Below are 16,800 nucleotides of genomic sequence, written 5' to 3' on the forward strand. Positions count from 1 at the left end.
CATGTGTTACATCTGTTTTATTGTTTATGAATGAAACATGAAAATGTGGCATTTGTAATAAATCGACTTTACAACTTTTCACACGTCAAAAAAAAAAAAACAAAAACAAAAACAAAAACCCTTCAACTTATTTTACAGCTTTTATTTTTGACTGTTCCTATTTTCAGGGCTCTATAATAATTCCACAGGAAATAAAAAATAGTGGGACTGGACCCCCATCATCCCCAATTGTGCAACATTTAATACTCGGAGCTTTTACCAGTGGATGTTGACGTCTCACTTAGACGTCGAACATCAAATTACTGTAAATGTCAAATCACAGTACTTTACAAAACATGGAATTAACTCCAAATGATTCATTCATTCCTTTTGATCATTTTTCAAAACCCCCATTATGTATTTTACATTGATCAACGTGCTTCTTGGTGTCACGTAAGGTCATTCTTGTTGGTTACTAACTTACAGTGTGATGTGTTCAAGTGCTCTTTTGCCCTCAGCTCGTGAAAAATGCTGCAACAATAAAATATGTTTTAGAATAAAATTCTCACTAAGTGGATATCTTAGCTGTTAATAGCTAATAGCTCACAGCCTACAGTAAAGCTCCAGTTTTTGCATAACCTGTATATAATACCAAAAAAAAAGGGGGGGAAGCACCTGCTGCAGAGTGATTTAATTGTGCAGGTGTAAATGATATTTTGTCCGACCTGCCTTCATTGAACTGCATCGACGAGCTGAGTTCATTTTCATAAAAATGAACTAAAATGAAAAGGCTGCCTGGAAGCAAGGTCCGGATGGATGATTAGGAAACAATAGGAGGAATATATAAAGTCCACATTAACAAAGATCAGCTGTGGTTTAGTCTCTGCTCGCGTTCCCCTGCGGCTCATCAGCTTCTCTCTCTCACAACAATGACATCAGGCAGTCACGCGGGAAACCCATCCGCTCTGCCAAGTGCTTGCAGGTCACCTCTCGCTGCAAGCTGTCGTTCTCTTTGTGATATGTTCCTGCGTTTAGCACTGGCATCCAGTGAAACTGAAAGTTCATTTGCAGAAACTAGTCTTCAAATTACCTCATGGTCATTTAGCCAGAGCTTGAACAGTGTGTAGGCTCTAATAATCCACAGCAGGAACAAGCAACAGATTCAACCTGAACCTCACAGGGTACGAAAAGCAGAAGTGCAAATACTAACTGTAAAAAGTCAAAGTGAACCATAAGTAGCTCTACATGTGTTTCCTAAAATGTATTATAGGTTTACTGGTCCTCCACTGGTTTAGAGAAACCTGCAGCTGTGAGACCAGTTCATCAAAAATTGAAAAGGTTTCTAAATGGAAGTGTCCGGCTGTTGTCCATGAAATGGAAGCAGAGATTTGTGTTTGAGGAATGCAGCAAGCGATGTTGACCTTTTGACCTTAGCTGCTCCTGTAATGGTTAACGGCCTCTCTCCAAAGGCTGAGGACAGGTGATGCCGTCGACTGCGGTGTTGCCGCTGCTGCGGCGGCGGCTGCTGTAGCTGATCTAATCTCCCGACTCCTCCCAGAGCAGCCCGCGCTGGTGCTCCCAGCAGCTGGAAGATATCTGGCGGCGTGGTGTAGCTCAGGTACTGCCAGGGCTTCTTTCCTGCTATGTCCCTCTGCCTCACGTCAGCGTTGAACTTCTTAACCAGCAGCCGCATCATGTTGTTCTTGCCATGCATGGCGGCAATGTGGAGGGGTGTGTGGCCACATTTTGCCCTGGCGTTCACGTTCAAGGTCAGACCAGCCTTTTCAACTCCATACCTGAAACCACAGACCGCGTTTTGATGCATGAAACTCGTTAGAGGTACAGTATGAAACTTTTTTTTTTCTAATATTTTATTAGTAGAATAATTGAGATTCCTGCCAAATCCTCTCCAGAGGATGGATTTCATTATCGTTTTACTTCTTATCGTTTTACATTATCGTTTGCCACCAGCAGATCTAAATTTCCCCAACACATCAGTTCATGACGGGATATCTCTAAAAGTAATAACTGAATTCCTCTGAACCCTAGCTCTACTTCAAAGTTAATGCAACATGCTAAATGCCAAGTGAGACATTTCAGGTGTGGACTCCCTCGTGTATGTCTGTAAAACCTGACTCAACTGGCTATTTGCAGCTTACCATAAGGTGTTGAGGACTCTGTGGTCCCCGTGTTTAGCGATCCAGTGCAGCACAGTGAAGCCGGAGATGAAGTCTTGTTTGTTGAGCAGGGACGAGTCATCTCTGAACAGGCAGTAGATGTCAGGCCAGGCCCCCGCAGCCCCCTTTACGAACCAAGTATGCTCCCTGGGCTCCAGAGGAACCAATGACTGACAAGAACAAATATCAGTGTTGTTGATATTGATGTGTTGATGATATATGATGTGTATTGCGTCATATGAAGAACTTAAAACAACAAATGGCAAAAGGTCTTACCTGTCTACCATGGCCACCATGGCCTTCATGGGGAGTGGTGGAGGGGACAGCAGCAGCAGGGAGGCTCCTCCTCCCTCCTTTATGCTCCATCCCCTCCTGCAGATCAGCCAGGCTTTGGCAGCGAGGTGGCGTGGAACAGGACGACAGTGAGGAGGAAGACAGGTTGGCACGGAGGCTGAGCGAGGAGGAAATCAGGTGAAGGCGGTTGAGTCTGGCTGTCTCGTTTCCTCCCCCCGCTCCTCCGCCACCTTCCTCCCCCTGGAGGATCTGGTCGAGGTCAGTCCCTAGGCTGCGGCACATCCTGGTTCTCAGGTCGCGGCTGAGCCTCCCGGGCTGGTGCCGCATCATCGGTGTAGAGGAGGAGCCATCGCTCGACTCCACCTCCTCACGGTTGTCAAGGAGATCACCTGCGGGATGGAGTCAAAGGTTCAGCATGCTATCACAATAAAATGAAAAGTTATTTACATTTCATAGGCTGCTCTCTGCAGACAACACGGAAGTCTCATCTGTTCTAGCTATGAGAGCTAGCATCAGGCTCAAATTCAGTCTCTGCCCTCCCTCTCCCTGCTCCTCTAGGCTCCTCTCTCTGTCACACTCCAGCACGCTCTGCACAGCACTTCAGGGACTGATCATTATTAAATTATGATAACTAACAGGCTGCCAAACGTCCTAATCAAGCATCCATACTGCAGCTTTATTACGTGCACAGAGGCCAGATGTTATTTTCCTACAGGTGATCACTGTTGAACAGTGCACACTGTGGTCAACAGACTCCCACAAACGTCAGCTCTGACCTGTGGAGAGGTACACCACACGGGCTGCAGACTCCTGGTCGTCGTGGAGACTGTCTGACGAGTGATACCAAGGTGATGCTGTAGTCTTACTGTTGGAAAGATGAGTCACAAACTCAGGCCTGGTCCCTTGCACTCGCTGTAGTACCTCTTGGATTTCAACCGCGCCTGTTGACAGAACACATGATCCACTTCATTTTGAGGTATGTTCGTTTGCATGTGACTTTTTCAGCAGTGAATTAAAACACTTTTTGTGCTCGTCTTTGTGGGATTGAAAGCTCAAGTGTACATGTATAAGGAACATGTGCACTGGATTACATGTTTTGAATACTCTGGACAACGACAGAGCAATATGAGAGATCAGGTTTAGGATACACACTCAATATTTAGTAGGACACACTCGCTGTTGTCTTTTCTTGAGATTTGTTAACAGTTACAAGATTCTTTTTTAAATCAGAAGACTTTAATCTTGACATCCGGACTGGAGTCGTACCTGTTTTGACCTGCAGATCATCAAAGCGGCTGTTCGATCCTCTGGATGAGCCAGACGGTGGCAAGTCACTGCTGGATGAACCAGCATCTGATGCAGGGGAGAAGTTGCTGCTGTAGCTGGACGACAGCTGCACCCTTTGGTTAGGATGCAGCCCCTGTGCGGGCCTGTCCTGGTGGACCGCCTCTAAAGGCAGGCTGCGTCTGGTGGACGCCGACTCCCCAGATAAAGACACGTGGTCAAGCCCTGGCCCGGCCTGTTGTCCTCTGAGCTCCAACCCCGACTCAGAGCTCCAGCCGGGGCCTCGAGAGGCCTGTGATTCCTCTTCTGCATCCTGGATGACAATCTTCGGGGTCTTCTTATCAGGGGAAGAGGAGGTGGATGTGGTCCTCCCTTTGAGAGGGCCACTCACAGGCCACACTGCTCCTCCTGAACTCCGCCTCAGTGGGAGCTCTTCCTCCTCCTCCTCCTCATCATCACAGGAGATGGCAGACTTGTAGCTTGGTCTGTAGCGGACGCGCCGTGGGGCGACCTCAGAATGAAGACTGACATGATGAAGAGGGGGCTCTTGATGAAGACCTCCTTCAGACTTCAGACCTAAGCCCACCCTCTGCCGCTGCTCTTTAGATCTCTGGTCTTGGGCAGGACCCTCGGAGACAGGAGACAGACTGGTGGTCTTCACTGGTGCTTCAGTTTTCTGTGTGATGGGACTGACACCCTGAGCTGCGGCTCTTGTTCCGGACGGTCCAGCTGATCTGTTGACCGGATGTTGTTTCTGTTTCAGGTTCATGTTGCTTTCCACCTTGTTGTTGTTGTTGTTTACCATTATCCCAGCAGCAGGTAGGATTGCTGTCCTGGCGGTTTCTCCCGGCGGGGCGGGTCCTCCAGCCTCCCTCAGTTGCGGTTTCACTCGAGACTTCCCTGCGCTCTCGGCCGGGATCAGCTCGCTGATTTTCCCGTCGGGAGCCCGGGGCGGCCCGGAGGAGCCCGGACCGGGGACTGTCCCTCTGAACTGCTTCCTGAGGACGATGTGAGACACGCCGTCGTCATTTCTGACGGTGGCCACGGAGTTGACGAACTTCTTGAAGAGCTCCCGGTTTCGGTCCCGGTCCGCATGCTCTCGGATGAAGCCTCTGAAGTGCAGCAGCATGTCGGAGTTTCTCACCGAGCCTCCGTGGACCCGGAGGAAACTCAGCACCGCGTCCTGACTTAACTCTGTGGCCATGATGATCCGAGCTGAGCTCTACCTGCTTTCTGTTCCTCTCCACCTCCCTGACGGGCTAAAGGTCGCTCGGTCGTTTCTGTCAGACAGGAATGAAGCTCCGCCCCCAGCTGCAGGTGTTTAACCCTCACCTGTCGCATTCCTGCAGGAAGCCCGGAGGTCTCTGGACGATCCCCACAGTCCTGAGTTGTTGTTAAGAGGCTTCAGATCTCCACGGTGGAGCTTATGGAAATGAATCTGCTATTTAGTGTGTCCAACAGAGGATATATGAAGTTCAGGTACCTTGAAGTTTGAAAACTCTAAATCTTAACATACAGCACGTAACTTGTTTATTCTAATGGGAAAATTAAATCCAAAGGTTCAGATGTCTCACCTGTGAAATCTAAATCTGTATTCACTCAGACAGACAACAACAGAAGCCAGCAATTAGTCTGTTCCAAATTAAAAGTCAGTCTCAATTGTGATATCAGTCTATTTTGTTTCCTTAACAGTGTTCGTTTATCTTCTTTTACTTTTCTGGTCTAACTCAGAGTCTATCTTAATGTGATGAATGTGACCTTTAACCCTTATACTTCACCAATGTACAGATTACAGTAAAATGTGATGTAATAGACATCCGAATGTGAAAAAGTATGTGAACCTTCTGGTATTTCATGGTTTTCTGCCTAAAATATTAACACAATGAAAATCTGATGTTTCATCTTTATTAAGAAAAAACATAAAAACATCATAGTGATAGTTGAAAAGGTTTGAGTCGTCATTTTAACTTGTCACCCACTTCTTGATAGTCAGAGTCCCAAAGTTTCTCCATTTGTAGATTGTTTGTCTCACTGTAGACTGGTGAATTTCTAAAGTCTTCGACATCACTTTGTAACTCTATCCAAGCTTTTTGGCAAGGCAAGGCTCATATCAGCGTATTCTTCCCGTGCAGAACAAACTCAAAAAGGGTTTTTTGTCAGTTCAGGTGTATAGTCCACACCTCCAAACTAATTTTCTTAACTTATGTTAACACGTGACTCCAATCCAATCGAGGTTCACATACTTTGTTTACATACCATGAGGTTTTTATGGTTGTTCTCATTGAAGACATGAAAGATCAGATTGTTTTTGTGTGTGTGTGGCACATTATATTTGTTAATACTCTTGACTTGACTCTTGAAGATCAGATCATATTTTTTCACAAATTAATGCAGAAAACAATAAAATTCCAAAGGGTTCACATACGTTTTATTGCCACTGTATATCTAATTTAAAGATATCCAGTTTTGATGACAACAAATTCTTTGTAATGGGCACTTTGTAAGACCAGAGACAACACAAATGTGTGGTGGAGGTGTTAATCTAGGTACGTCAGTCACCTGAGAAAAGAATATGACACAAGAAACTATGGAAAAATTGAGCCACCTAGTTTTTGGGCTTTTTATAAAGACTAAATTCAAAAGGCTTGATGGTATCGCTGATACTGAAACAAACACGATCGTGAAACCAAAAGCATTAAAAGAGGCTGAAAGGCCACTTGTGTGGGTTCTGAGCTAACAAGGTTTATATTAAACAAGCACTTCCAAAAATATTCTCATCGATAGTCTTAGCATCTATCTATTCCCCTTTTAGCTCTGTTTTTGGTCTCTACCAACTCCTGATGGAATCAGTCTCTTTAGTTAAATGCTAAATTGCACACACAACTTGAAAAAGTATTTTCCAAAACAAATTTATTTTGCAAAAACCTGGGGCTGTTTTTGTCCATCTTTCAAACACCGAGTTTCAAGATAAACCAAGAAATGTGTGAGATAACAAGAATAAAACAAACTCTAATCAGCAGTAAAATCTGGCAGCTGTAATGTTCAGGAGGTGCTGTCAAAGAGTGAAAACAGGTAAACATCTATATGGATCAGTTCCACTGAAAGCCTCCCACCTGCACTGTTAATCAGACAATAAATATTGACCCTCACACACTTTGTGCAATACAAATAAACGGATACGAAGCAAAAAGACACTTTCTAATAAAAGTTCAAGATTTAGAAAACATTTATTACCCTCATCCCTCCCTGGTAGATGTCAGAGTTTGGCCCAATGAGAAAACTACGGAAGCCCAGAGAGGACAACAACATAATAAAATTATTAAAATTAAGAAATTCAACAAAATGTAATATGGCGAATTATATTATATAATGTCAATAATGTCAAGTTGTATTTCATGATTATAACAGAGTAATGTGGATCTGGTGCAAAATGCTTGCTTTACTGTATTAACGTCTAATTATTTTAGCATTGGAAATTGAACGGTTTGCTATTGCATGTTTTTTCCCTTTTCTTTTGCACCATGGTGTCTGACCACAACATTGCAACATACACTGCCCGTCCAAAAAAAACAGTCACCACCTTGATTTAACTAAGCAAATATGTAAGAGGCTCCCAACAGATAATTTTTGAATGAATGATTATGTTTCAGCTGGCAACAAGTTATTTAACCCTAACTGATGCAGTGAGTAGCTTCTCATTTCTTAAACAACCATGTCAGAAGACACATCCTGTGGTTGTAGAAAATATATTAATCTGTTTCAGAAGAGTTAAATTATTTGCATGAATCAAACAAAGAAAACATCTAAGAAGATTGATGAAACTACTAAAACTGGGTTAAGAACTGTCTACATGTGGTCTGATGAGTCCAGATTTCCCCTGTTCCAGAGTGATGGACGGATCAGGGTAAGAAGAGAGGCGGGTGAAGTGATGCACCCATCATGTTTAGTGCCTACTGTACAAACCTGTGGCGGCAGTGCTATGATCTGGATTAATTGATTCACACATGGATTGTCCACCAGAGTCTCAGACCTTAACCCCATTGAGAGTCTTTGGGATGTGCTCCCATCACCAAAAAAAGATCTGGGCAAAAAATGAATGCCACTCTGGACAGGAATAAATGCTGTGTGCCCTAATCACAGGCGTGCCTGAAGGCGATCCAATGAAATATTTTTGAACAGGCAGTGTAATTTAAATATAAACATACTGTTTGTGATGTTAAAAATATCTTTTCACTATCAAAGAAAAAGAAATCTTCTAATTTCAAGAAAAACAGTTTAAACAACATTTCAGTCTTGTCATGGATAGTACAACTCAGCCTGCTGAAAACTAAAGTATATATATGTCTTCAGTGGTACTGGACGTCTGACTGAACGGAACTGTAATGATGTCATAGTGATGTCACCTGCTTGACATTTGAATTTCAAAGCAGACAAATGATGTTATTTTATAACAGCGAGCACTAACTGCAGGTGTGGTGTTTGAAAGATGTTATATGCACAAGCTGCATTATGGGAAATGTAGTATCCAGAGTGCTGGGGTTTGACTCACATAGACTCAGATATTTAATTAGGAAGCTTCTCAATCATGTTCCCAGATGTAGAGTGGGGCTTGATCAACAGGCAGCGCTTAGGTTTAACGGAATAAAAACTTCAGGCAGAGCGTTTACACAGAGAAGTAGTTATTATTATTATTGGGAAGCAGATATGACATGCATAGTTTTGTTCTTCTCAGTGTTACAATGCACAGCATTCACTCTATCTGACAGCTGATGGGCAGTTTTATCAGAATTAGACTCAATGGAGTCAGTTTCCTCCAAAAAACCTGATGTGTACTCAAAACTGCAAAGCACTGAATTAATCAGTTATGTGATCAACAACAATTTAAATAAAGATTATTTCATCGTATCCATTATTTATCAATTCAAATGCTTTGCTACTGTAGTTCCAGCCTCTCAAGTTGGAGAATCTCTTCTGTTACAGCTCTTTGGGTTTAATAACTGTTGTTATTGTTCACATTTTGTTTAAGATGTGCCCCGATTAAATGTACATTAAACTCAAATTCAAAATAATTCAACTCTCAAAACCTTCGGGAACTGAGCTATTCATTTTTTTCCACATCAAATGTTTTATCACCAGAAACTTTAAAAGAGGCACAGAGTGGAGCATTTTTCTTTTTTGTTGTCGTTCAGTGTAAATTCTGCTACAAACAGTAGTCAAACTGCTGAAAGTGCTACAAGCTCCAGACGTCCAGACAGCAGTGACAGTAGTAGTGTGACAGCTCTTCTTCCACATCTTCGCGCAGGTTTTCATTGCATGAAAAACGCTGTCTGTCCACTTTTGGTGTTCATTCATTTTGAAAGTCATGTGAGAACGGAGAGCTCTGAAAAAATGTATGTTTTAAACTGTCTTTGGGAGATGGCACACAGAAACACAGAGCTCCTGGGGGATCATCAAGTTCCTGAAAGCACCGTTGTCCATTAAAGTTAATGTTTCTGGAAAAGTAAGGCTTTCAAATCTACATGTAGGTACAATGTCGAAACGTCTACCTGACTTTTACATTTACAGTTTCAAACTGCTGCTCTTTTCTTAACTGAGAGGAACATTTAGAACATTAAAAGTACTTCGAAGATGGTAACAGCGAGCAGGAAAACGTAACACTGGAGCTGTCCTGTAAAGCCTTAGACGCTGAACCTTCCTGAACGCCTCACAGGAGCGTCACAAACATTGGCAGCAGTTGTTTTGAGTCCGCACGGCGCTGACAGCTGATGGTGAGGTGAGCAGAGGTGCAGCGTGTGAACTGGTTAATGCACATTAAGGGTACTTCTACTTCATGTGTGAAGCCTGCATAGTTGTTTGGCTGTGAACAGAGCCTGCTCCAGGCCTGCTCGTCCTTCATGTAAAGCTCCTTCAGTTTTGAGCTTCACTCAAGCTCAGAGGAAGTTTTTAGGGAGCCAATCGTCTCTTCTTTTTAGTTCCTTCACTGCCTGTAGCACCAACGTGTCCATGACATCACAGTGATGTCACAGCGGTTGACCTGACTGAGTGGGCGGGGCCTGGAAGCACAGAGGGTGGGAGCAATGGTGGTAATGGAGAAGAACAGGGCATAGGGCTTGGAGATGTGAACGCAGACGCCCTCGACCAGCCGTGAGCCTCCACCAGCTCTACTGGCAGGCTTTCGGCCAACCGGGCCAGCTGCTCCTCCCTCTGCCGAATGAGGTCATCCAGGTGGCGTCGGCGAATCAGAAGGGAGGGTTTGGTGCTGACAAAGTGCCGGTAGTCCTGGAGCTGCGATTCGGTGAGGTAGCCTGACAGGATGGCCTGGACCACCCGCTGCCTCCGGTCCAAGTTCTCCTTCAGCTCCCGGGCGTCTTCAGTTTGACGGAGGAGCAGAGAGCGTTTGTGTTGGAGGGAGGCCTGAGGAGACAAGAGACACGTTCATCAATCAGTCAGTTCATATAGAATCTATGATGGCTGCATTCCATTAAGCTGTTTCAGTTTTAGAGTCCTGGTGTCAGTGTCCCCTGCAGTGGGGATACTGGATATGTACGTGTCAGCCCACCTAGTGGCTAAACTGCTGCACTGCAACGCAGGTGCGACTTGATGAGAAACATGTAGATCTACAGTGTTAATGAGTGATTTCTCTGATCAGTGATTAAGATCTAATGGTTATGTATCACAGACATGCCAAATCTGCACAGACTCAAACAGACTGCAGTTAAAACAGTCACATCAGGTCTGAGAGCTGGATGATGAGTCCTTTTCAAGTACAGCTACAGTTGGATCAGTAGATAGATGGAAGGCTAAGCAGGTGTGCAGGTAGGGCAGCAGACAGCTACAGATGGATGAATAGCATCTTGTCTCACCCTCTCCTCTGATATGTCCTCCTGTGCCAGCCCCGATCTCTCCAGAGCGAGCAGAGACCTGTCGATCCTCGAGAGCCGGCTGCACAGAGACAGCAGCAGGTTCACTATTTTCTCCAGGTCTCCTGCAAACACAAGCAGGTCAACACACCGGGCTCTGACGAGCTGCAGGAAAATCACACGAGCCTGATGAAAGCTGTGGTTGACAATGAAAAGTTGTACCGATGAACATGCTGTACTTGTCCCTCTCATTGGTTTTCAGCTGTTCCTGTACCAAGATTTCGATCCCGGCCCCCAGCGCCTGGTGCTCCCTCTGCTCCTCGCTCAGCGCGTCCTTCTCCTGCTGCAGAGCCGCCACACTGCTCCTCAGGGCCTCACACATCTCCACCTGGTAGACAGGAAGGGAAACACACACATACTCTTTGCTATTCGTTTTGTATTTGTGTCTAGAGGGTTGAAGACCAGGAAAAATAATAATAGGGTCAAGTTGTTAATACAGGGAGTTATTAGAATGTTATTAGTAAGAATAACTACTAATAATAATTGTTTTTTTTACCTTTCTTGTGTTGAGATCTTTTTTGTCATCATCGAACTTGCCCTCTGGCCCTCTGTCCATCACCACCCTAGAAGCAGAACACTAAATTTAAAGACTGTCCTTGTATTTTCTTTTCATTTTGCAGCCTGATAATAAGAGTTTCTATCATACAAAGTGGCCAGAAATCACTGTTCTGATGCTCAGTCAGTGCTTCATGTTGTACCAACCACTGGCCACAAGGTGTCAGTGTTGTGCAGCTGTTGACAATGCAGGGAGCCCCCTGTCTGTCTTTTTTGTGTCTCTCTCTCTCTACATATATGTCACTTCAAGCCGAAGGACATTTGGAGAAAAGTTTTTTTGGGCTGAGGCTGCAGCCCGGCCAACCCCAGCCACACAGACAATGAAACCTTTGTCCTGCGCCGCTTACATGTAGACGTCAGTCAGGTTTGTCTGGTCTCTCCTGTCCTCACTGATAATGATCGACAACAGGAAATCACGTTTTCACCTTCATATTATATTATCATTCTAGCCTCAACCACCACCCCCAGCTACATTTAACCATAACCACATGAACACAACACTACAGAGACCAGAGCTGTTGTCAAAACAAAAAGATGAACTTCCTGCAGCTCTTGGCTGTCCATGGTTTACAGATAAATTATTACCCTACATCATTTGTCTTCTTGTCTGAGGAAACATTCCTTTCCTGAACATCGTGTTCACCAACAAACCAAAACACACTTAAGATGTCGCTGACTTTAACGGTCACGACATGCGGAGACAGCAGCAGATAAGAGAAGGAGGCTGTCGACCAGTGTAACAGGAAAGACAAACGTTGGTTTACAGAAAATCCTTTCTCACTCATTTTCATTTTCTACTGTGTTACATGAAACTCCCTTTCTGCGATAAATACACTCCACATATCTTTGTACTCCTGTTAAGTATATGCACTTTGATCGTCCTCCTGTGTTGAACTACACCAGTCTGATATTCAGAGCATTCCAGTATAACAATTTACCTTCTGTTAGAAACACAATACACAGTGTTTTCCTTTTGTTCTTCCTTAATAGGTGGATTAATGTGTGTATAGACTTTAATGAGGCTGACATATTCATCTGCCCTTCACCTACTATAAACACGTCCAAACAGCAGGTAAACCTTGAGCAAAAATACGTTTTCACTTCCTATTTAAAGAGATGAAAGGGAAACATAAATATTCCCAAAAAGAAAGTGGTTTAAAAACATTCAAAGATAAAACACGTGATGCTAGAATTACCTGTCATCTAATTGGCTGCTTCCCCTGCGCTGCGATCTCGTGTTTGGAAAGATCTCCTCCATGTGATCAACAGTGGTCTTACTCCCCCATGTCTCCAGGAGGGGCGCCAGAGAGGGGTCCTGCAGCACCTGGGTACAATGATGAAGGAAGAATCAAAACAATGCAGCCAGTACTACAGGTAGGGCCAATAGAAAGGTCCAGTAAAGGAAGGGTGTAGAATTCACCGATACACATACAAGACACACCGATCAAGAAGATACACCGATCAAGATAGAATCTAAATTAGACATAAAACTACTTTTTAAATTAAAAAATCCATGTTAGTTTAAGGAAACTGGCAAAATACTGACATTAATACACATTTCCATCCACTGTTCTTATGCACACAGGTGTTTAAAGTAACTAAGCTAAGTAGCTAACTAGATAATCAAGTATTTGCCTAGAGAAATACTCCACTACAATATGTTGGTAATATGCAAGATATTTGATGACATGAACTAGTCTAGACTTGTTTGACTAATTGTCAAAGGTAAAGAATAAGGAAAAAAACAACACATCTGCATTTTATTGTAGTTTAATCCTGCAAAAAGTAACTAGTAACTAATGCTATAAAGTAAATGTAGTGGAGTAAAAGTAAAATGAAAAGGCAATACTGTGATGTATGTACAAGTACCTCATTACTGTACCTAATTACAGTGTGTGAGTAAATGTACTTAGTGAATTACCACATGTGGTTATGCATATTAGTGCAATGCCAAGAGAATGTTTGTCAATATACATATATACATACATACATATATATATATACATACATACATATATATATATATATATATATATATATATATATATATATATATATATATATATATATATATATATATATATATATATATATATATATATATATATATGTATATAGGTACCCACCAGCTGCCGGGCCAGCAGCTCCACTCGCAGCTCCTCAGACGTCTTCTCCCTCATGGGCAGGGGCTGGTACTCAAGGCAGAGACTGTCGTCAGTCGTTGTAGATGTGGAGAGTGAAGGAAGGAGGCTGGGCACAGGTGGAGGAAAGGAGGAAGGGGACACTGGAGGGGAGGGGAGGGATGACGTCCTGGTGGGGGTGCTGGAGTTGTTTACAAATTCTGAACTAGGACTGAATACAAGAGAAATAGAAAGAGAACAGGCAGCAGATAAATAAAAAAGTTCCATCATAGCAATGTGTGCATTAGAACTGAAATAGAAAAAGTGTTGACACTAAACCTTTCCACAGTCTCAGCTCCACTTTCTTGCTCCAGTTTGAGTGGAGGAGGAGGAGGAGGAGGAGGAGGGAAGTCCTCCATGATGCTTGTCTCTTTGATCGGCAAAGGAGGAGATGGAGGGGGTGGGTTTTGGAGGAAGACCTCGTCATAGTCCTCGTGTGACAGGCCTGTGGAGGTTTCTAATGCTTTCTGTTGATCGAAGGAGCTGAAGAGACTGGACTCAGAAATTCGCAAGGAGGACAGGTGGCGAACGGACGAATAGGAGGATGAGAGAGGAGAAGGTGCACTGCTCCTGGAGTCCTTCCTGTGTGGGGGGTCTGTCAACTGGGAATGGGTCACGGGTGCTGGTGTCACCAGTGAAACATGTTTGGTGTGTTCAGCAGAAGGCCCTCGTCTCGTGTCCAAACTGTGGGCTCTCCCTCTGTTCATCTCTTTCTCGGCGTCCTCTAATATGCTGCGGTCGCTCAAACTGTGTCTCATCCGTCCGTCCATCACCAGGGTCTCACTGTAGCCAGCAGTGCTGACGCCCTTACTGCCATCATCGTCGCCTGAGCTGGTTTGCTGGATGTCTGGGAAGGCGATGGCATCCAGGCTCAGCCTGTCACTCGCTTGCCACTCGGCTCCTCCTCCATCCTGAGTCCCAGGTGGGGAGAAGGGGCAGGGCAGGCCAACTGAGGCCGCCAAGGTGGAGGTGCTGTGGGCTCGCTGGCGTTCGCAGTTCCTCTGTCTCTCCCGACGAGTGACGGGAGTGTGGGACGAACCTGGGTCTAGCAGCAAAACATGTAACAGACAGAGAATTCAAGGAAGAGTAACAGTGCTGGGAGGAAACTGTTATCATCAACCCACTATATAACAGTCTGTAAAAACCGGACTCACCTTGAGAAGGTCCTAAAGGCTGGACGGCGTTCAGACTGTTCTGAGATGGCTGAGGAGATATGGCACCCTGGGACACCTGGACGTCTGCAGGTCTGTCAGAAAGACAGATGAAGAAAGAATTCAAGTAAATAAGTTTCTTATTTTAAAGTCCTGGTCCACAGATAAGTCTGTGGCTATACAGCAGATGTGTAACTAATGTTAGCCTGAGGATGGGGGCAACACAGCCCATCCTGAAGCAGCCCTCCCCACTGGTTTTGGGACCAGCCGCCCATAGAGTCATTAGCGCACTACTGTACCTACTGTACCAACTGATCCACAGCTGCCCCATCACTTGCTTAATTAATAAAAAAAAATGGATTACTTGAATACTTGATTACTAAAATAATCAACAATAAGAATAAAAAGAAGAAGAAGGAGCCCACAAATAGAAGAATGGTATTTATACTTGCAGGAAAAACCAGTAGCAAGACTGATTCATATCTGCATCCAGTTATCTTAATACGTACTTGGGATGATCCCTTGAGATTTGAATGACCCCACTGCCTTTTTTTCAAGTGCCCCCCCTTCATCTCCACTACTGCTGGGATTCGTCATCACGCAACGTCACTATGCTATTTGATCCATCCATCACTGTCATTTTGCAGCTACGTATGTAATCAGCTGTGCGGATTCTGCAGAATGCCACGATGGAAGAAAGTCTCATCTGAACCCGACAGATGAATTAGCAGGTTAACATGTTACCCATTAGATTGGTGATTTACTCGTTCCCACTGCCCAGTTTCCTCACAGTGATTATGTTAGGAGCTGATTTTAAAGGTCAGTGTTCAGTAACCAGCACTGATGTTTTCATATTGACAGGTCTGTGTAAACACACACAGAATTCCACAGAAATTACCTCTGACCCTCACATTTTGAGAACATATTTGAGAGTTTGAAGTTAATAAATCCCTGTGGGCTGGAGTTGGTATTCAGTTTATTTTTCTGTGTCGGTACCAGGGTGACTTCTCTGCTTCCTTAAATTCCTCAGATTTTCACTCCTCCTCTCTTTAAATCCTCCCTTCTCTCCTCCTCCCTTTAACCTCTTCTGAACTCTTAACTCCTTATCTCACGGTTTCTTTACTTCCAGTTAAACAACCAACTCCTGTGTCTCTTTTCTTACCTTCCTCTTTGCCCCTTCCCAATCCTGCCATCACCTCTCCCCTATCTATACCCACCAGGTCTCCTCTTCCTTTATGTTATTCAAAAACCTGTTGGCTGTTCTCTGCAGCCAAACCAAACAACAGTTTTGTTCAATCGGGTTAAAATGAAATAAGGACAGATGAAGAAGCCATGAGGTCTGAACCATCATCTTTTTGGTGACGTACCTGTTCTCATTGAGAGAGAAGCGTCCTGTTTCAGAGATCAATGCACCAAACATCCTGACATCACCTGGAGAAAAGTCCTGAAACACACAGACACCAAACCGTTAATACTAGGAGACATCATATACGTCAAGTGATCATATGTCTGACTGCAGATGAAATCGCACAGTAAAAACACACACACACACACACACAGGCCTGTAGATACTGCTCATTCTCCACTCAACACTGACAAATCAAACAGAGTTTTAAAATGTACATTAAAAAGAAACAAAGGCCACACAGGCGATCTAGTACAGTAGTTATTGCATTTGTGTTTGAAGACAGCATAAACAGTTTCATAGTCATCAACAAAAAATGAAGTATGGTCTATGTTTCATGTCTATGTTGGGTATGAAGTATGAAGACCGTCTCTGTTTGTTTGACTGAACTGTAATGTTTATGGGACACAGATTGTTCCGATCACTGAAGAAGATAAAAGACCAATTCTTCCTTTACTGAGTTCCTTTATGAACTCAGTAGATGGATGTATGCCATATGTATGTGTGTGTGGTGTGTGTGTGTGTTATCTTTGCCATCATCCACATCGGACAGCGCCCAACAAACGTCTCTGGCTCTCTGGCACCTCACAGGAAATTGTTGTGGACTCTGGGTATTTCCTGTGTGACTCAAGGCCAAACGTCCCTCAACATCACTTAATGTCATCAAATAAATAGTCGTGACCACGAATGTCTGTTTGAGACTTCGGGCCAATCCATTCAAGTTGTTTACATATTTCATTCTAGACTAAATTGTAGATTAACTGAGCTCCTCACTCTGACTAGCTTGAAGCTTGCAGGCATGTAATTGATTTTGATTATATTCTCATTTTACTGCCACATGACAAAGAAGGTTAT

The 16,800-nt window shown here is 43.9% G+C and overlaps 2 protein-coding genes across 4 annotated transcripts in view; both read right to left on the reverse strand.

The window, feature by feature from the left end:
- Positions 1-2: 2 nt before the first annotated feature.
- Positions 3-6,041, reverse strand: LOC113148563. The gene is made up of 5 exons (XM_026340297.1): positions 3,717-6,041; positions 3,227-3,391; positions 2,433-2,839; positions 2,139-2,326; positions 3-1,775 (listed from the first exon to the last, which is right to left on the reverse strand). Exons 1-5 carry the CDS (start codon positions 4,936-4,938, stop codon positions 1,322-1,324), a joined length of 2,436 nt encoding a protein of 811 aa, XP_026196082.1. The 5' UTR covers positions 4,939-6,041; the 3' UTR covers positions 3-1,321.
- Positions 6,042-8,391: 2,350 nt separating this feature from the next.
- shroom3 (shroom family member 3) overlaps positions 8,392-16,800 on the reverse strand; it is a 40,949-nt gene continuing 32,540 nt past the window's right edge. For all 3 annotated transcript variants that reach the window (XM_026339091.1, XM_026339092.1, XM_026339093.1), the window contains 9 exons: positions 15,908-15,984; positions 14,544-14,635; positions 13,669-14,434; positions 13,336-13,561; positions 12,406-12,533; positions 11,151-11,217; positions 10,817-10,982; positions 10,598-10,719; positions 8,392-10,148 (listed from right to left, as the gene is read on the reverse strand). In XM_026339091.1, coding sequence (XP_026194876.1) covers positions 9,744-10,148; positions 10,598-10,719; positions 10,817-10,982; positions 11,151-11,217; positions 12,406-12,533; positions 13,336-13,561; positions 13,669-14,434; positions 14,544-14,635; positions 15,908-15,984 — 2,049 coding nt within the window. In that variant the 3' untranslated portion in view covers positions 8,392-9,743. The remainder of the gene's footprint in view (positions 10,149-10,597; positions 10,720-10,816; positions 10,983-11,150; positions 11,218-12,405; positions 12,534-13,335; positions 13,562-13,668; positions 14,435-14,543; positions 14,636-15,907; positions 15,985-16,800) is intronic.

This window comes from Anabas testudineus, chromosome 22 (genome assembly GCF_900324465.2).
Source record: "Anabas testudineus chromosome 22, fAnaTes1.2, whole genome shotgun sequence".
In the NCBI taxonomy this organism is placed as follows: domain Eukaryota; kingdom Metazoa; phylum Chordata; class Actinopteri; order Anabantiformes; family Anabantidae; genus Anabas; species Anabas testudineus.